The sequence below is a fragment of the Olea europaea genome, chromosome 10, assembly GCF_002742605.1.
Source record: "Olea europaea var. sylvestris chromosome 10, O_europaea_v1, whole genome shotgun sequence".
In the NCBI taxonomy this organism is placed as follows: domain Eukaryota; kingdom Viridiplantae; phylum Streptophyta; class Magnoliopsida; order Lamiales; family Oleaceae; genus Olea; species Olea europaea.
The window spans coordinates 39229775-39248267 of NC_036246.1; the positions used below are offsets into that span (position 1 = coordinate 39229775).

Genomic DNA, 18493 nt, shown 5'->3' on the forward strand with positions numbered 1-18493 from the left:
TAAAAAATTAGACGTGTCATGAATTTGGACCAAGCAGATGTCGATCACATCTCACCTGTCCCTTTGCTTTTTTCTCATGCAATCAATGCTTTCGCTCAGCTGTCATTTTTCAATATATCTCAATCATTCACCTTAAAGATTCCCTAAACTCCTTGTTAACTTCCAAAACACCCTTCAATTTTTTTCAAAAAAAATGTTCTTTTATCCTTGAAATGGAAAAAATGTTTTGTTCAATAAAATTCCATTTATTGAACGCATTTTCAGTGTAAAAAGGAAGTATGTTCAATAACATAGATAATAAAATCAAGATTCTGTCGAAGTCAAAAAACTATTCACAATTAAGATTTAATGCGTACTAAAAAATACAATCACGAACTCAATAATGTTATTTGTACATTATGCGCATCAATCGATTTTTTACTTAATTTTTTTTTCTTTCCTATTTTTTTCTTTTCTCTTCTATGTCATCATAGTGTACATTAATATGTAAATCATAATTTACAAGTAATTTTTGGGTTCGGCCAAATTGTGCAACTTTCTTATCTTTTACAACAAAGAAACGACAAAAACTTTAAACTAAAGATGGGGAGTCAAACTTACTACATCCCAAATCATCCACAAGAAAAGAATGCAGTATTCTCTTTAACCTTGCCAATACGCCCCCACACATCCTTGAATTTAAAAAAAGTAAAAAGGAAAATATCAACTTCACGACTTGCCGTGATTGTAGCCATAATATGATAGATACCATTTTACAAACTTCTTTAACCCGGTTTGCAAATCGGTTGTGGGTCTGTACCCGAGTTCCCTTCGGGCCAAGCTTATATTTGCATGGGTGAACGGAACGTCACCGTTTCCGGGCATTGTAATGGCATTCTTCTTTGCTTTTACCTGCAAATGTCTTTCAAGAATTCCGACCATCATCGGAACTGTCACTGGCGACGTATTACCCAGATTATAGATCCGATATTGTGCGGCTGCCCTTTTCTTCCCACCCGACCCGGTACTCTTTTTCGCGGTATCCAACGACGCCACGCAGCCTTTAACAATGTCATCAATGTAGGTGAAATCCCGGGCCAAGTCGACCCGATTCTTGCCCCGGTAAATTGTTATTGGCTTTCCCTGTAGAATATTTCGGGTGAAGGAGAAATACGCCATGTCGGGTCTTCCCCACGGGCCGTAAACAGTGAAAAACCGCAACCCGGTAATTGACAACCCGTAAATATGATTGTATGTGTGGGTTATTTCTTCGCCGGCTTTCTTGGTCGCGGCATACAATGAAGCTGGCTGGTCGGTTCTATCCAATTCTGAAAACGGGGCTTTCTCGTTCAACCCGTAAACCGAACTGGAGCTGGCCCACACAATTGCAGGCTGTGGATCCGCGTTTTTGCATGCTTCGAGAAGAGTGACCAATCCCGCAATATTACTGTGCACGTACGAGTGCGGATTCTCTATGGCGTATCGTACCCCTGCCTGCGCAGCCAGGTGCATCACGTGGGTGAAGGGCACAATTTCGAATAGTCTTGCTATCATGCGCGCATCGTTCACATCGCCCTCCACGATGAATATATTCTGCGAATTTAGCAATTTTTTTCTGGCTTTTTTTAATGCAGGATCGTAGTAATTGTTGAAATTGTCAAGCCCAACAACGCCGTCGCCGCGCTTTTTCAGGGAGAGAGACACGTGGGAGCCGACGAAACCGGCGGCGCCGGTAACTAGCACGGAGAACCCATTCCGTCGGTGGACCCGAGCCGAGGTTTTGACCTGTTTTTCCCAGTGTACGCCGCCCCTCGTGGCAGAGAAGTACTTGTTACCGGAATCCACGAACGACTGGAAACTCAAATACGACGCCGTCAACGCCACCAAGAAAAGTGCCCACAAGAACATCGTACTCGTCGAAGCAAAACACCGGTAGAATTGTCTGTGCATTGCGTGTGATTTATCCTTAAACTTCCCCGGCGTTGAGGGCAGAAGCAATTCCTCACTAATAGAAGGCATTTTTTTTCCAACAAAAAATTGAATTATCAAACAAGAAAATCAAGAATATAAGAAATTTAAGTGTGTATATAGGGAGGGTGATTGAGGGAAATGAAATGTGTGTTCTTTAAGAAAAATAACAGGTGCTGGAGAAACTAGGGTGCACCTGCTATGGAAGAGTGGAAGAAAATGGAGGATATATATAGGTCGAAACCACAAAATAATACGCGTAAAGGGACAACCAGAGAGAGGGGAAGAAAGGGTGGAGGAGGATATTCATACTTTTTACTTTCTTCCGGGAAAATGTTATGTAATTTGAATTAGTTTAAATTTAAAAATGATAACTAAATTTTAAGAGATAGGGATGTTGTTGTTAATGAAGTTTACTTTTTAAAAATAGGATATCAAGATTTGATCTGACTTAAAAATGAATGTAGTTAAAATAGAATCAAAAGGTTATTTCGATAAACAAGATTGAGAATATTGCTATATCTATAAAAGAAATACAATCCAAAATGGCTGTAAAAAGTTAATAACGAGTCGATTCTAACTAACACCATAAATTATCAGGTTAGAAGTTTATTTTTTTATTTTTTATTTTTTTTTTGTAACTCCTAGTTTGATCTTTAAAACATGAAAAATGCTATTTGTACATCGGAATTGACACTCCGGTGTACATTCCTCTCACGACATTGCAAAAAGTTTCAAACTTTGTGCTTTTAAACATATCGCTATCGGGAGAATAATTAGCATATAAGAATTTTCTTTTGACGAGATAGATCTCTTAAGATCAATAGGGATTCGTTAAGGAAAAAAAAAAAGAGTTGGGTTGGGTGGAGGAGTGCTGAACGATAGAAATATATATGTATGGAAAGAGTAAACTATCCTGGGATCGGAAAAATAATAGATGAAACTTTACATAGATGGGTTTTTGATTGGTATTGATTTTTTTCTTAGTGATTGTAAAAGAGGGTGCCCCTGTATGTTATAGCAAGGGAAGGTGGAGGTATCAAATGATGAAGAGAGGTGGCTCAACAGGAAAGAAATGGAAAATTGTCAAGGATGACTTCTTTGTTAACGAAATGAATGGTGCTAAAGGTGTTAGTGATTCTTTGAGCCAGTTTGAATTTTCATTGCCTTGGGCAACCGGTCAAGATAGATAACATCACCTTTCCCCCTCTTCCTTACCGGGAAGATTGATGTACGTTTAGTTTTGAAATCTAAAGGAAAAAAAAAAAAGGTTGTGTTTTAAGAGTGGGATATTGGGAGTGTGTATCAATTTTGTTTAAGGTTTAAATTCAATATAATTGTGTCATCAGGTAATAAATTAAGGAAATGATGGATCTTGACAAGATTATAAGTTGGATATTGAAGGGCATGTGACATTTGGAAACTATGGAGTGTAAACCAAGTTTAAGTATTGCCAAAATATAAAATCATACCATAATGTAGTTTATTACACAAGTTTTGTCTACTTGTTACTTATTTATTTCTTCCACAGATACTTAAGTGTCACAAATCATGATGTTTGGGAATAAAAATGTCGTATATTTCTTGTTTGATTATCAAATTTTATAAAATATTTGTATAGTTGATAAGATTAATGTCACTATCAGGAGTTAAGCGAATTCCATTAGCTTTAGAATAAAAGTTTTTCCTTTTTTTTTTTTTTTTGGTTGATTTGTGGGCACTTAATCCAAGGTATTTATTATTAATTTTGATTTAAGGTTCAGCAATATATCTTGAACGAAAATAAACTTGCACGCACTTCGAATGATTAATAATTATAATTTATTATATAGTTTTAAGTTAATTATTAAATAATGTTTCATTTTGTAGATAGCTTTCCTAAGTATACAAAAGGCTATTATTATATTCAAATTATAGTTTTCATTGAAATTTATATATAGGAATTGTTGTTACAATAAAATACATACTTGAGTTTCGATTAAAAAGAACAAAAAAAAAAAAAAAACATTGAAATTGTTCATTCTTTTTTTTTTTGATGCTTAATATTGTCTTTTTTGATGACTAACAACCAGTGAACCTAAGTCAAAATTCTAATTTGAATTCTTAATTTAAATTCATACATCAATTAACAAAAAAACCGAGCTATCTTTTTCCGTAGTTTGTGTTATAACATGTGAACTCGTTATTGTTTATTATAATTTTTAAATTTGTAAAGAAGTTGTTTTTAATTGTAGAAAATGTATGTCTTTACTTATTTTAGTTGTATTACTTTATATTAGATATTGCTTTGATAAGATATGAGATATAGCTTGAAAGTAATTAGAGGTGAATACTCAAAGTTCAAAAAGAGGGTGATTAATGATATTTTTTTAAAAATGGATGTCTAGTCATAAAGTTTTGGGCGGGGGGGGGGGGGGGGGGGGGTTTTTTTTTTTTTTTTCAAAAAAAAAGTCGAAATGTGCTATTATATTGTCTCAAAAAGTAATGTGAGGTGAAATAGGAATTTTGACATTAAAATGAGTGCATGGCGTAAATATCCCAATGATCCTTTTGATGTAAATTTTCTAGAATAAATTTATGAAAATGATTTTTTTGGAAAATGAATAGTTAAAGAGTAAGAAAATATTTACGTCCATTTGCAAAATAATTTTACTGAAAAATGTACGATTAAAAATAATTTTAAGGAAAAAATCAATTTAAAAGAAACTCTAACAAAAACGGCCAATTATAAATGGACGTTGAGGCCCAAAATAAACATAATCTTTAAAAGTTTTGGACTACACTATGGATCAAAATAGTTAACAAAATGACAGAAATATCACTAATTTGGCAGTAAAAAATTTTAGAATCTCTATCGATTTGTATTTGTAGATGTTGACCCTAGAATATGTTGCCAATAGATGTCGGACCCACCCGCGCACATATAAGCGAAAGTCCAACACGTTAAGACACGTGGAGGTCTAAAACGGACAGGTCAAGAGCGTGGGAGTAGCTCAACGGCGCGGGACGAGAGCGTTCGAAATCCAACGGGATGTTCGTAGATCAATTGTACAATAATTACCAATCGATATTTGTAAACGTGTATCTAAATATGTATGAACTCATTTGTGTTGCAAGATGATAAGAAAGAGAGTTGAGTAAAGCATGATTTTCTGTATTGATTCTTGCATTAGTCTTTGTACGGGGTACATGGAGGATTATTTATAGTGTCACCAGTTAGATCGTGACCCTTGGTTCGGGGTACACGTGGCCTCATCTGGACAATTTACATGTCAAAGTGTAGGCATCAACCGCACCTAACCTGCTATACATTTATTGATTGGTAAAGCCATCTCTACCAGTGGCAAAACTTAACATTTACACTCATAACAAACGTCATATCAATCATTCAAGTAAAATCTTTGTACGGAGGATCTCTTGGGAGAAGTGTCTATGGAAGATGCTACTTTGTTATTCGGAGGTTGCTACCTTGGCTACTGAGCTTCAGCCAACAGGGCCTCCTCCATTCACATAATACTTCCACTTCAGGGCTTTGGCTCCATTTTCATGGTGCTTCCGCATCATGACCTCAACTACATTTCATAGTGCTTTGGCGTAAGAGCCTCGGCTACTTTGACAGGGCTTCGGCATGAGAGCCTCGGCCATACATACCACCTTGGCTGGAGTGCCACATGGTTCGGCATGATGGGCCATAGGCCCCAGCAAGTTGGTCAAGTGTGTCAACACGTAACAATAGTCCCCCAAGTCCAAGTATATTCATTCATGTAATGCGTGGACTTTAATGAAGTAAAGCCAGTGATTGGGTAAAAATTGAAAGAATTTTTGAACCCCGAATAATGGTCCCCCAAGTCCAAGTATAGATATTTATATCATGGTTGGAATTAAAAACGTGCTCTTGTGGAGGAGTGATAAAAATGATGAAGCTGAGGTGGTGAGGAACCGCACCTGCGAGGCTTGTGGAGGCTTAACTCTGATGAGGAAGCCGAGGTGGGTGAGGAACCTCACTTGCAAGGCTTGTGGAGGCTGAAATCTAATGAGGAAGCCGAGATGGGGTGAGGAATCGCACCTGCGAGACTTGTGAAAGCTGAAATGTAATGAAGAGGCCGAGGTGGTTGAGAAACCGAACCTACGAGGCTTGTGATGGCTAAATTGTGACAAAAAATTCGAGATGGTTGAGAAACCGAACCTACGAGGCTTGTTATGGCTGAATTGTGATGAAGAAGCCGAGGCTCATTGGTAATGATTGTTCCTTGAGAGTTGTGCAATGATATGATGTTTTACGCATACTTTTGAAGAAAGGTAGCTGGACCGTTCAACTTCCAAGGCGTCTGCTGCCGTCGAATTAAAGTCGTAATTATGAGCATAGTTGGAGCTTCTAGAGCAGACGCATTTGGGGAGATGCGTGGAGGACACGATTGAATCTGAAGCGTAGGTTTGTAAAATCGATTGAATTCTACGCCTCGGATTTGGTTTAAAATGAAGGGTTCAGATTCAATGGACTTTGATCAGATGGCTAGGGTTCGTTCTTGCCTTTTATAAAAGGTGAGAGATCCCCATTTTTCTGGATTTTCATTCTTTACAATCTGATTTCTTAAAAACTCCAATTTTTCGATGTCCAAACAATCGATCTTCTCATTTTTCGGCGTTACTCCGTTCACGTAGTCATTTCCCATAGGTATTTTCACAGAAAATCCTTTGCATTGAGTTCATTCTGATATGGAATCCACCTTGGGTAGGGAATTAGTAACAATTGCGTCGTTCGGTGCGGGGGCAAGTCACAGAGGAGACCCCAAGGTCAAGCAATATGCTATGACTGAGGAGCCAGTAGATTATAGTGAGGAGTGGGGGTGTCCAGAGTGCCTTCAAATATGACTTTGAAGAGACTGGGGAAATCAGGGAAAGGTACTATGTACTATGTGGAAATGTTGGTACCCAAGACTCACGAGCACGCCTGCTATCCAAGGCCCGGGTGTGTGGCGGTGAGTGAATACCTGTTTAATGAAGATATGCGTCTTCCTCTACACCCCTTCTTGAGGGCGGTGCTGAGGAGTTTTATGTTGTCGCCGACCCAAGTTTTGCCAAATGGGTGGAGCCAGTTGTTTGGCTCGTACTTCCTGTGGAAGAAAGTGTCACTTGGGGAGGACATGCCTCTCCACGTCTTCATGACCCTGTTCCAACCTAGGGTGATAGGTAAGGAGTCAATGGGGTGGTATTATTTAGCTCCTTGGGGGCCTCACGCACCATTTGTGGTAGGGCTGCCTTCTTCCATCAAGGGGTGGAAGGAATCGTGGTTCTGGGTGAGGGACAGGTGGCAGACAGTGGAGAGGGACACAGCCTTGGCTTGCAGGTACCAACCCAGTACTACGAAGCTTGTGAGTCTCCCAGCCTAAGTAGTTTACGTTCTGTATTCCAAATGTTATTTTTCTAACTGTTGAGTTTTGCTTTACAGATAGTCAACGGGATGTTCGTAGATCAATTGTACAATAATTACCAATCGATATTTGTAAACGTGTATCTAAATATGTATGAACTCATTTGTGTTGCAAGATGATAAGAAAGAGAGTTGAGTAAAGCATGATTTTCTGTATTGATTCTTACATTAGTCTTTGTACGGGGTACATGGAGGATTATTTATAGTGTCACTAGTTAGATCGTGACCCTTGGTTCGGGGTACACGTGGCCTCATCTGGACAATTTACATGTCAAAGTGTAGGCATCAACCGCACCTAACCTGCTATACATTTATTGATTGGTAGAGCCATCTCTACCAGTGGCAAAACTTAACATTTACACTCATAACAAACGTCCTATCAATCATTCAAGTAAAATCTTTGTACGGAGGATCTCTTGGGAGAAGTGTCTATGGAAGATGCTACTTTGTTATTCGGAGGTTGCTACCTTGGCTACTGAGCTTCAGCCAACAGGGCCTCCTCCATTCACATAATACTTCCACTTCAGGGCTTTGGCTCCATTTTCATGGTGCTTCCGCATCATGACCTCAACTACATTTCATAGTGCTTTGGCGTAAGAGCCTCGGCTACTTTGACAGGGCTTCGGCATGAGAGCCTCGGCCATACATACCACCTTGGCTGGAGTGCCACATGGTTCGGCATGATGGGCCATAGGCCCTAGCAAGTTGGTCAAGTGTGTCAACACGTAACAATAGTCCCCCAAGTCCAAGTATATTCATTCATGTAATGCGTGGACTTTAATGAAGTAAAGCCAGTGATTGGGTAAAAATTGAAAGAATTTTTGAACCCCGAATAATGGTCCCCCAAGTCCAAGTATAGATATTTATATCATGGTTGGAATTAAAAACGTGCTCTTGTGGAGGAGTGATAAAAATGATGAAGCTGAGGTGGTGAGGAACCGCACCTGCGAGGCTTGTGGAGGCTTAACTCTGATGAGGAAGCCGAGGTGGGTGAGGAACCTCACTTGCAAGGCTTGTGGAGGCTGAAATCTAATGAGGAAGCCGAGATGGGGTGAGGAATCGCACCTGCGAGACTTGTGAAAGCTGAAATGTAATGAAGAGGCCGAGGTGGTTGAGAAACCGAACCTACGAGGCTTGTGATGGCTGAATTGTGATGAAGAAGCCGAGGCTCATTGGTAATGATTGTTCCTTGAGAGTTGTGCAATGATATGATGTTTTACGCATACTTTTGAAGAAAGGTGGCTGGACCGTTCAACTTCCAAGGCGTCTGCTGCCGTCGAATTAAAGTCGTAATTATGAGCATAGTTGGAGCTTCTAGAGCAGACGCATTTGGGGAGATGCGTGGAGGACACGATTGAATCTGAAGCGTAGGTTTGTAAAATCGATTGAATTCTACGCCTCGGATTTGGTTTAAAATGAAGGGTTCAGATTCAATGGACTTTGATCAGATGGCTAGGGTTCGTTCTTGCCTTTTATAAAAGGTGAGAGATCCCCATTTTTCTGGATTTTCATTCTTTACAATCTGATTTCTTAAAAACTCCAATTTTTCGATGTCCAAACAATCGATCTTCTCATTTTTCGGCGTTACTCCGTTCACGTAGTCATTTCCCATAGGTATTTTCACAGAAAATCCTTTGCATTGAGTTCATTCTGATATGGAATCTACCTTGGGTAGGGAATTAGTAACAATTGCGTCGTTCGGTGCGGGGGCAAGTCACAGAGGAGACCCCAAGGTCAAGCAATATGCTATGACTGAGGAGCTAGTAGATTATAGTGAGGAGTGTGGGTGTCCAGAGTGCCTTCAAATATGACTTTGAAGAGACTGGGGAAATCAGGGAAAGGTACTATGTACTATGTGGAAATGTTGGTACCCAAGACTCACGAGCACGCCTGCTATCCAAGGCCCGGGTGTGTGGCGGTGAGTGAATACCTGTTTAATGAAGATATGCGTCTTCCTCTACACCCCTTCTTGAGGGCGGTGCTGAGGAGTTTTATGTTGTCGCCGACCCAAGTTTTGCCAAATGGGTGGAGCCAGTTGTTTGGCTCGTACTTCCTGTGGAAGAAAGTGTCACTTGGGGAGGACATGCCTCTCCACGTCTTCATGACCCTCTTCCAACCTAGGGTGATAGGTAAGGAGTCAATGGGGTGGTATTATTTAGCTCCTTGGGGGCCTCACGCACCATTTGTGGTAGGGCTGCCTTCTTCCATCAAGGGGTGGAAGGAATCGTGGTTCTGGGTGAGGGACAGGTGGCAGACAGTGGAGAGGGACACAGCCTTGGCTTGCAGGTACCAACCCAGTACTACGAAGCTTGTGAGTCTCCCAGCCTAAGTAGTTTACGTTCTGTATTCCAAATGTTATTTTTCTAACTGTTGAGTTTTGCTTTACAGATAGCAGTACGAGGTTCGAGCTGAGCAAGGAGGAGTTTGAAGTGATAGAGGACATTTACAAGAGACCTCTTAAACTCCGGCAATTCGACCACCTCATCGATCGAGGCCGCTACTTCATTGATTTTGAATTGATGGCCTCTAAAGGTAAGAGGCTTGTATACTTGTGCGTTTCTTGCTTTTTGTTTCAATGCTGATGCACTGACTTGGTTTGCAGACAAGTTCAAGAGGAGGGAGTACCTAGCCCCGGACATGGCCTCTATCCTTAGGGCCACATCCAACGAGTCGACGAGGCCTCTGAAGCTAGGGTCAAGCGATACAAAGGAGGTTCGGGGAAGGGTTGAGCGACTCTCTAAGGAAAGCAGCTCCAGAGCTGCTGAGGAGGGTGCCCCTCAGAGGTCGGAGAAGGCCAAGGAGCTTTAGGGAAAGGAGAAGGTCCTTGAGGAGCCGAAGAAGAGGAAGTTGGTGCACGTCACCAACTCATCTGAGAAGTTCGGGACCTCTGTGTCCCACGAAGGGAAAGAAACCCCTCAGCCAAAGCTCCTGGAGGCTGCTTCCAAAGCTGTGAAGGTTGAAAAGGTGCGGCGTGCCGAGGTTGAAGATGTTGCGACGACGAGGGCTGCTGAGAAAGTAGATAATGAAGCTGCCAAAGAGAGGCCCACAAGAGTCAAAGGGAAGTCGCCGAATTTCCTCGCTGGAAGGGAGGAGGTCCTGGCCCCGGCGTTAGTAGAGGCTCTGCCAACCGAGATTTGAAGCGCTATAGGTGAGCTTCTATAAATTTTGGATGGACCGGTGGTAGCTGCACACCTCTTCCTGCGACGTAGTGGACCTGACAAGGGCTCTTGTAAGCCAAAGTATGAGGAAATTTGGCCTCTCACTGGAGTGCAGGAAGGCCCTTACTAATTTTCAGATGAGGACCCAATCCTTGGAGAAGAAGGTGTCCTCCCTCATAGAGGAGCTAAAGAAGGCCAAGGTTGAGGCAGAGGAAGCGAGGGCCCAAAAAATAGAAGAAGCGGCCAAGCTGGAGTCTGCTTTGGCCCAAGTCGAGGCCTTGAAGAAAGAGGTTTATGAGTCCCAATGCGAGGTGGCTTCCCTTGCCAAGAAAGTGGAAGTCTCCAATGACCACCAAAATGTGACTACTGAGGCCTTGGAGAAGGCCAATCTGCAGCTGGTCGAGGCCCAAGATGTAAACAAATTCTTGGAGGGCCAAATAAAATGGTATGCGGACGAAATGGCCAAGCTAAGGGAAGAAGCCAATGTAGCGAGGGGGGAGGCAGTCAAAGATTACATTGCCAACTTCCACAACACTGAGGAGTACAAGAGCTTCAACGTCTACTGGAGGAATTATGCCCGGCTGGGGTTCGTTCTTGCCTTTTATAAAAGGCGAGAGATCCCCATTTTTCTGGATTTTCATTCTTTACAATCTGATTTCCTAAAAACTCCAATTTTTCGATGTCCAAACAATCGATCTTCTCATTTTTCGGCGTTACTCCGTTCACGTAGTCATTTCCCATAGGTATTTTCACAGAAAATCCTTTGCATTGAGTTCATTCTGATATGGAATCTACCTTGGGTAGGGAATTAGTAACAATTGCGTCGTTCGGTGCGGGGGCAAGTCACAGAGGAGACCCCAAGGTCAAGCAATATGCTATGACTGAGGAGCTAGTAGATTATAGTGAGGAGTGTGGGTGTCCAGAGTGCCTTCAAATATGACTTTGAAGAGACTGGGGAAATCAGGGAAAGGTACTATGTACTATGTGGAAATGTTGGAAAGAGGCCAATGTGGCGAGGGAGGAGGCAGTCAAAGATTACATTGCCAACTTTCACAACACTGAGGAGTACAAGAGCTTCAACGTTTATTGGAGGAATTATGCCTATGCTAAAATGATGGAGAGGGCTAAGGAACTCTTCCCAAAATCGAGACCTATCACAGCTGAGGTCGGAGTTTATGGATGAATTAGTAACAATTGCGTCGTTCGGTGCGGGGGCAAGTCACAGAGGAGACCCCAAGGTCAAGCAATATGCTATGACTGAGGAGCTAGTAGATTATAGTGAGGAGTGTGGGTGTCCAGAGTGCCTTCAAATATGACTTTGAAGAGACTGGGGAAATCAGGGAAAGGTACTATGTACTATGTGGAAATGTTGGTACCCAAGACTCACGAGCACGCCTGCTATCCAAGGCCCGGGTGTGTGGCGGTGAGTGAATACCTGTTTAATGAAGATATGCGTCTTCCTCTACACCCCTTCTTGAGGGCGGTGCTGAGGAGTTTTATGTTGTCGCCGACCCAAGTTTTGCCAAATGGGTGGAGCCAGTTGTTTGGCTCGTACTTCCTGTGGAAGAAAGTGTCACTTGGGGAGGACATGCCTCTCCACGTCTTCATGACCCTCTTCCAACCTAGGGTGATAGGTAAGGAGTCAATGGGGTGGTATTATTTAGCTCCTTGGGGGCCTCACGCACCATTTGTGGTAGGGCTGCCTTCTTCCATCAAGGGGTGGAAGGAATCGTGGTTCTGGGTGAGGGACGGGTGGCAGACAGTGGAGAGGGACATAGCCTTGGCTTGCAGGTACCAACCCAGTACTACGAAGCTTGTGAGTCTCCCAGCCTAAGTAGTTTACGTTCTGTATTCCAAATGTTATTTTTCTAACTGTTGAGTTTTGCTTTACAGATAGCAGTACGACAAGTGAGGTGGCCCAGAGATAGGATGCTGACCTCTCCTCCAAGGTGACGACGCTTTCTAACATGGTGGATGATTCATCCATGTTGAGGCTTCTCCCAGTGGCGTTCAGCCTTACCAAAGGGAGGCAAGTGATGCGAGCCTCGAAGTTCAGGCGAGATGTCCCAGAGATGGGGCGCTGACCTCTTCTCTGAGGTGAAGACGCTTCCCAACATGGTGGATGATTCATTCATGTTGAGGCTTCTCCTAGTGGAGTTCAGCCTCGCCAAAGGGAGGCAAGTGACGTGAGCCTCGGAGTTCAAGCGAGGTGGCCTAGAGATGGGACGCTGACCTCTCCTCCGAGGTGACGACGCTTTCCAACATTGTGGATAATTCATCCATGTTGAGGCTTCTCCTAGTGGAGTTCAGCCTCGCTAAAGGGAGGCAAGTGACGTGAGCCTCGGAGTTCGAGCGAGTTGGCCCAGAGATGGGACGCTGACCTCTCCTTCGAGGTGACGACGCTTTCCAACATTGTGGATGATTCAGGCTTCTCCCAGTGGCATTTAGCCTCGCCAAAGGGAGGTAAGTGACATGAGCCTCGGAGTTCAGGTGAGGTGACCCAAAGATGGAGCACTGACCTCTGCTCCGAGGTGACGACGTAGTGCGAGATGAGTTCAATCATGAAAATTTTTATTGAATCATGGAAATGTTACATGAGAGCCTCTGAAGCTAGGGTCAAGCGATACAAAGGAGGTTCGGGGAAGGGTTGAGCGACTCTCTAAGGAAAGCAGCTCCAGAGCTGCTGAGGAGGGTGCCCCTCAGAGGTCGGAGAAGGCCAAGGAGCCTCGGGGAAAGGAGAAGGTCCTTGAGGAGCCGAAGAAGAGGAAGCTGGTGCACGTCACCAACTCATCTGAGAAGTTCAGGACCTCTGTCTCCCACGAAGGGAAAGAAACCCCTCAGCCAAAGCTCCTGGAGGCTGCTTCCAAAGCTGTGAAGGTTGAAAAGGTGCGGCGTGCCGAGGTTGAAGATGTTGCGGCGACGAGGGCTGCTGAGAAAGTAGATAATGAAGCTGCCAAAGAGAGGCCCACAAGAGTCAAAGGGAAGTCGCCGAATTTCCTCGCTGGAAGGGAGGAGGTCCTGGCCCCGGCGTTAGTAGAGGCTCTGCCAACCGAGATTTGAAGTGCTATAGGTGAGCTTCTATAAATTTTGGATGGACCGGTGGTAGCTGCACACCTCTTCCTGTGACGTAGTGGACCTGACAAGGGCTCTTGTAAGCCAAAGTATGAGGAAATTTGGCCTCTCACTGGAGTGCAGGAAGGCCCTTACTAATTTTCAGATGAGGACCCAATCCTTGGAGAATAAGGTGTCCTTCCTCGCAGAGGAGCTGAAGAAGGCCAGGTTCGAGGCAGAGAAAGTGAGGGCCCAAAAAATAGAAGATGCGGCCAAGCTAGAGTCTGCCTTGGCCCAGATCGAGGCCTTGAAGAAAGAGGTTTATGAGTCCCAGTGCGAGGTGGCTTCCTTTACCAAGAAAGTGGAGGTCTCCAATGACCACCAAAATGTGACTGCTGAGGCTTTGGAGAAGGCCAATCTGCAGCTGGTCGAGGCCCAAGATGTAAACAAATTCTTGGAGGGCCAAATAAAATGGTATGCGGACGAAATGGCCAAGCTAAGGGAAGAAGCCAATGTGAAAGAGTGGAGAAGAGAAGCTCCCCTTGTAGAGTACATCATCGATGAAAAGGAAATGAGCTGACCTCCTCCTTAGCTTGTAAGCTTCCTACTTATCAACAGGAAGTACCTGGTCTTTTAGGTAGGCCACGATGGGCTGCATCCAGGTAGGAGTCTCGACAACCCACATCACATTGGGGATCTCGGTTGATGGTATGAGGAGGTGCTCTATTGGAACTATTGTGAGTAGTTCGGAGTCCTTGATACTTGCAAGTTTGTTGAGTGCGTCCGCATGTGCATTTTCTATACAGGGGATCTGGACCAACTCAAACTTTTCAAATGATGGGACGAGGTTTATCACCATTTTCAAGTAGGAGGCCATGATTTTAACTTTGGTCGAGAAGTTGCTGTTTACCTAACTAACGACCAGCTGGGAGTTACTACTGATAAGTATCTTCTTCACTTGCATTTCTCTGGCTAACTTGAGGCCCGCAAGAAGTGCCTTATACTCTGCCACATTATTGGTGGCCTTGAATCCGAACCTCACAGCTGAGTTCAGCTTGTGACCTTCTGGGCTGATGAGGATAACTCCGGCACCCAAACCGGTGTCCCCAGCCGATCCATCCACGAATAACTTCCACGTAAGGGGCTCGACATTTTCCATGATTTCATCCACCTCGGGTAAATTGGCAAATTCTGCCATAAAATCAGCCAAGGCTTGGCCCTAGATGGCCGCTCTAGCCTTGAACACAAGGTTAAATTCACTTAGTTTCACTGCCCATTTTAATAATCTTCTTGAGGCATCAGGCTTTTGAAGTACCTGCCTCAGGGGAAAGTTTGTTAGCACATATATGGTGTGGGCTTGGAAATAGAGCCTCAATTTCCTGGAAGCCGTGATCAAGGTCAAAGCGAGCATCTCCATATCGGGATAACGGATTTCCAGCGATAATAGTGCTTACTTGTATAATATACGAGGAGTTGGGTCATTCCTTCTTCTCGAATTAGGACCGCACTGATGGCCTCATTGGAGACGGCCAAATACAGCTGAAGAATTTCGCCAGGCTTCGATTTGGAGAAGAGAGATACCTACCTTAGATGCCTTTTTAGGCGCTGAAAGGCCTCTTCACATTCCTCGGTCCATTGGAACTTCTTCTCAACTTTCAACACTTTGAAAAATGGGAGGCATTTATCTGTAACTTTGGAGACGAAGCGACTAAGTGCTGCCTCTCGCCCAGTCAAGCTTTGTACCTCTTTTGACTTTTGGGGAGACATCATCTTGTATAGGCCCTCAATCTTCTCTGGGTTGGCTTCAATTCCACGTTGATTGACCATGTATCCTAAAAATTTTCCAGAGACAACCCCAAAAGCGCACTTAAAGGGGTTGAGCATCATCCTATACCTTCTCAAGATTTGGAATGTGTTGTTGAGGTGCGTCACGTGGTCTCCAGCTTCCATACTTTTCACAAGTATGTCATCTATGTAGACCTCCATTGTCTTGTCGATGAGGTCCACAAACATTTTATTGACGAGCCTTTGGTACGTGGCCCGGGCATTTTTCAATCCAAAGGGCATCATCTTATAGCAGTAAAGGCCTTTGTCTGTGATAAAAGAAGTGAGTTCCTCATTGCAGGATACATGGGAATTTGATTGTAGTCGGAGTATGCGTCCATGAAGCTCAACAACTCGTGCCCAGTCGTGAAATCTACCAGTTGGTCAATCCTTGGGAGTGGAAAGCTGTCCTTCAGGCAAGCTTTTTTGAGGTTAGTGAAATCAATGCATACCCTCCACTTTCCGTTGTGTTTCTTCACTAAAACTGGGTTGGAGATCCACATCGGATAGGTGGCCTCCCTGATGAAGCTATTTTGGATGAGTTTCTGAATTTCTTCCTTCAGGGCCTCATACCTCTCAGGGTTAAGGGCTCTTCTCTTTTGTCTGTACGGGGCAACCTTAGAATCAATTTTCAAGTGGTGGTAACTAACCTTGGGGTCTATACCTACCATGTCCTCATGCCTCCAAGCAAAGACATATAGGTTCCAACTTAGTAAATCCTTGATCTTTTCTTTCAAACGGTTGGACAAGCCCTTTCCCACTTTCAACAATTTGGATGGGTCTCGGGAGTCCACCGGGAAGCTTTCAAGTTCCTCAACTGGGGATGCTTTAGGTTCGTGTTCAATTATGTGGGGGTCTATCTCATCGATAACCAATATTTTCAGCATGGGTGGTGCGTCAATCATTTCCACATCTTCCGGTTCGGAGGCAGCATTACCTAGGACATCAGCCATGACTATGTCGACGATAATCATGTAGACGTCCTGGGGCTCTATCTTTCTAATGGAGCTTAGATAGCACTCTCTCGAGCCTCTTTGGTCGCCTCTCACCGTTGCCACCCTGTTTTTCGTCGGGAATTTCATGTATAGGTAGTAGACGGAGGTGACGGCTCTCAATTCCTTTAGAGCTGGCCTACCCATTACTCTGTGGTAGGTCGATCGACTGTCAACAACGAGAAACTCCATAAAGTTCATTGCGGTTTGGGGAGACTCCCCCATCTCCACTGCAAGGGTGATCTTTCCTCTCGAAGTGATGTTATCTTTGGTGAATCCGTACAAGGGGGTAGTGGTGGGTGCTAACTCATGGTCTAGTATCATCTTGTCAAAGGTAGACTCGAATAGGATGTTGACAGAGCTACCGTTGTCAACTAGCATTCGCTTGAGCCCATTTCGGGCTATGACCACTCTCATTACAAGTGCATCGCAGTGGGGATAGTGAACCCCTTCAGCGTCCTCCTGGGTGAAGCCAATAGGTGGAACTTGATCCCTCCGGGAGCTGTGGCCAACAATATAGCTGGTAAGCGGGAGGCGCTTGGCCTCACGGGCATAATTCCTTTTAGCATTTCGTGTTTCACCGCCTACATATCGGCCTCCAAAAATGGTATCCACCTCATGGATAGGGACCTCATCTTTAGTTTGTAGACTTCTTCAGTGTCTGTGCGCTTCCCTGGGCCTCTCTGCATCGTGCTCCCTTCATCGCGGGGAAACATCCCTTTGACGGGGAGCGACCTCTTCACGCCCAAGTCGATTGTCATACCTAGTGGGGACCTGTTCGTTTGAGGCGATTCATTTCTATCGCTGGGGAGTTTCTGTAGGGTACGGTGAGCATAGTCTCGACAATTTGCTGTGTCGTGGCTATAAGACCGGTGGTATATGCAGTATCCAGGGGGTTCGGATTTGACCTATTTCTAGGTCCCAAACCCCAACCTCAGCCTCTCCTCTTGCGGGATCCTTGCGGAGTTCCCATTTGCTGGGTATCGGTGACTGGGTTGATATCCTCATATGCCAAGATCGAGATTGCGTTCAAAATGGTGGCGGCAAGTGCTTGTCTAGAACTTTCATTTTCGGCTTAGTTCATTTGGTAATCCATCAAGTGGGATGTCGGCCCTCTAGCACGCTGTCTTTGCGGAGGTGAGAGGCCTCTACTTGCCATGTTCCTATACTCAATCAATTCTTCATTGATGATCCGCTTCCTCATCATCTCGAACAGGGCGTCATAGGTGGTGGGGTCTTGATTTTGCACGTCCCTCCAAAGCAGGGTGTTCATGTTCGGTCTCATCTTAGTGCAGATAATGCTTCACAGTCGGTGACTTGCACACAGTACGTCATCTCATCAGTGAAGCGTGATAGGAAGCTCTTCAGGGATTTCCCATGTGCCTGTCTCATATCTTGGAAGCGTTGGATGGGAGCGCCTCTCTCTTTGCTCACAGCGAACCTTTTCAAGAAGGTGGTCTTGAATTCGGGCCAACTTCTTATACTCCCAGGTGGTAATCTACTATACCAAATTTCAGCTGCTCCGCTAAGTGTTAAGTGGAAAGCTCTGCATTTCATAGCTGGGGTGGCTCCCCTTAGGCTCATGTGAGTTTTGTAAGTGTTCAGGTGTTTCTTAGGGTCGTCTCTTCCGTCATACTTTGGTATCTTAGGAATAACATAGTGGTTTGGGACCTGGGCGCTCCTTAGTTCCCTTGAGAATGGCTGGTTCTCATCATCATCGTCCAAGTCACAAGACCTCTGCTGCTCATCTGAATCGTTTTCTTCGACCTCATACCTTGGTGGTTGGTGAGAGGTTCTCGGACAGTTCCTAGCCTCCTCTTCTCTTCTTTGGCGCCTATTTCTAGGCAGTGCAGCACGGAGGGCATTTTCATACCTTTCTTCCGGCTCCTGAGGCATGGGAGGTGGGGGTTGTGGCCTTGTCCAAGGCTCGCGAGGCTGCTGTTACCTGGGTCTCATTTCTGCAGGGCTGATTCTGTCAAATACAATACCTGACCTTCTGTGTCTTCACTCTTGCTCATATGGAGATGGGAAGTTATCATGGTTCAAAGGACCTCGGTGGGTCGCCCAGAAGCATAGTTGGAAGAAACATC

At 44.3% G+C, this 18493-nt stretch overlaps 2 protein-coding genes across 2 annotated transcripts in view; both read right to left on the reverse strand.

The window, feature by feature from the left end:
• Positions 1 to 485: 485 nt before the first annotated feature.
• On the reverse strand, positions 486 to 2269 carry LOC111402190 (UDP-glucuronate 4-epimerase 1-like). The gene has a single exon (XM_023030343.1). The coding sequence runs from the start codon at positions 1996 to 1998 to the stop codon at positions 709 to 711; it is 1290 nt and encodes a 429-aa protein (XP_022886111.1). The 5' UTR covers positions 1999 to 2269; the 3' UTR covers positions 486 to 708.
• A 16086-nt stretch (positions 2270 to 18355) lies between these two features.
• LOC111400639 (putative glycine-rich cell wall structural protein 1) overlaps positions 18356 to 18493 on the reverse strand; it is an 18497-nt gene continuing 18359 nt past the window's right edge. The window contains exon 2 of the mRNA XM_023028036.1: positions 18356 to 18375. Coding sequence (XP_022883804.1) covers positions 18356 to 18375 — 20 coding nt within the window. The remainder of the gene's footprint in view (positions 18376 to 18493) is intronic.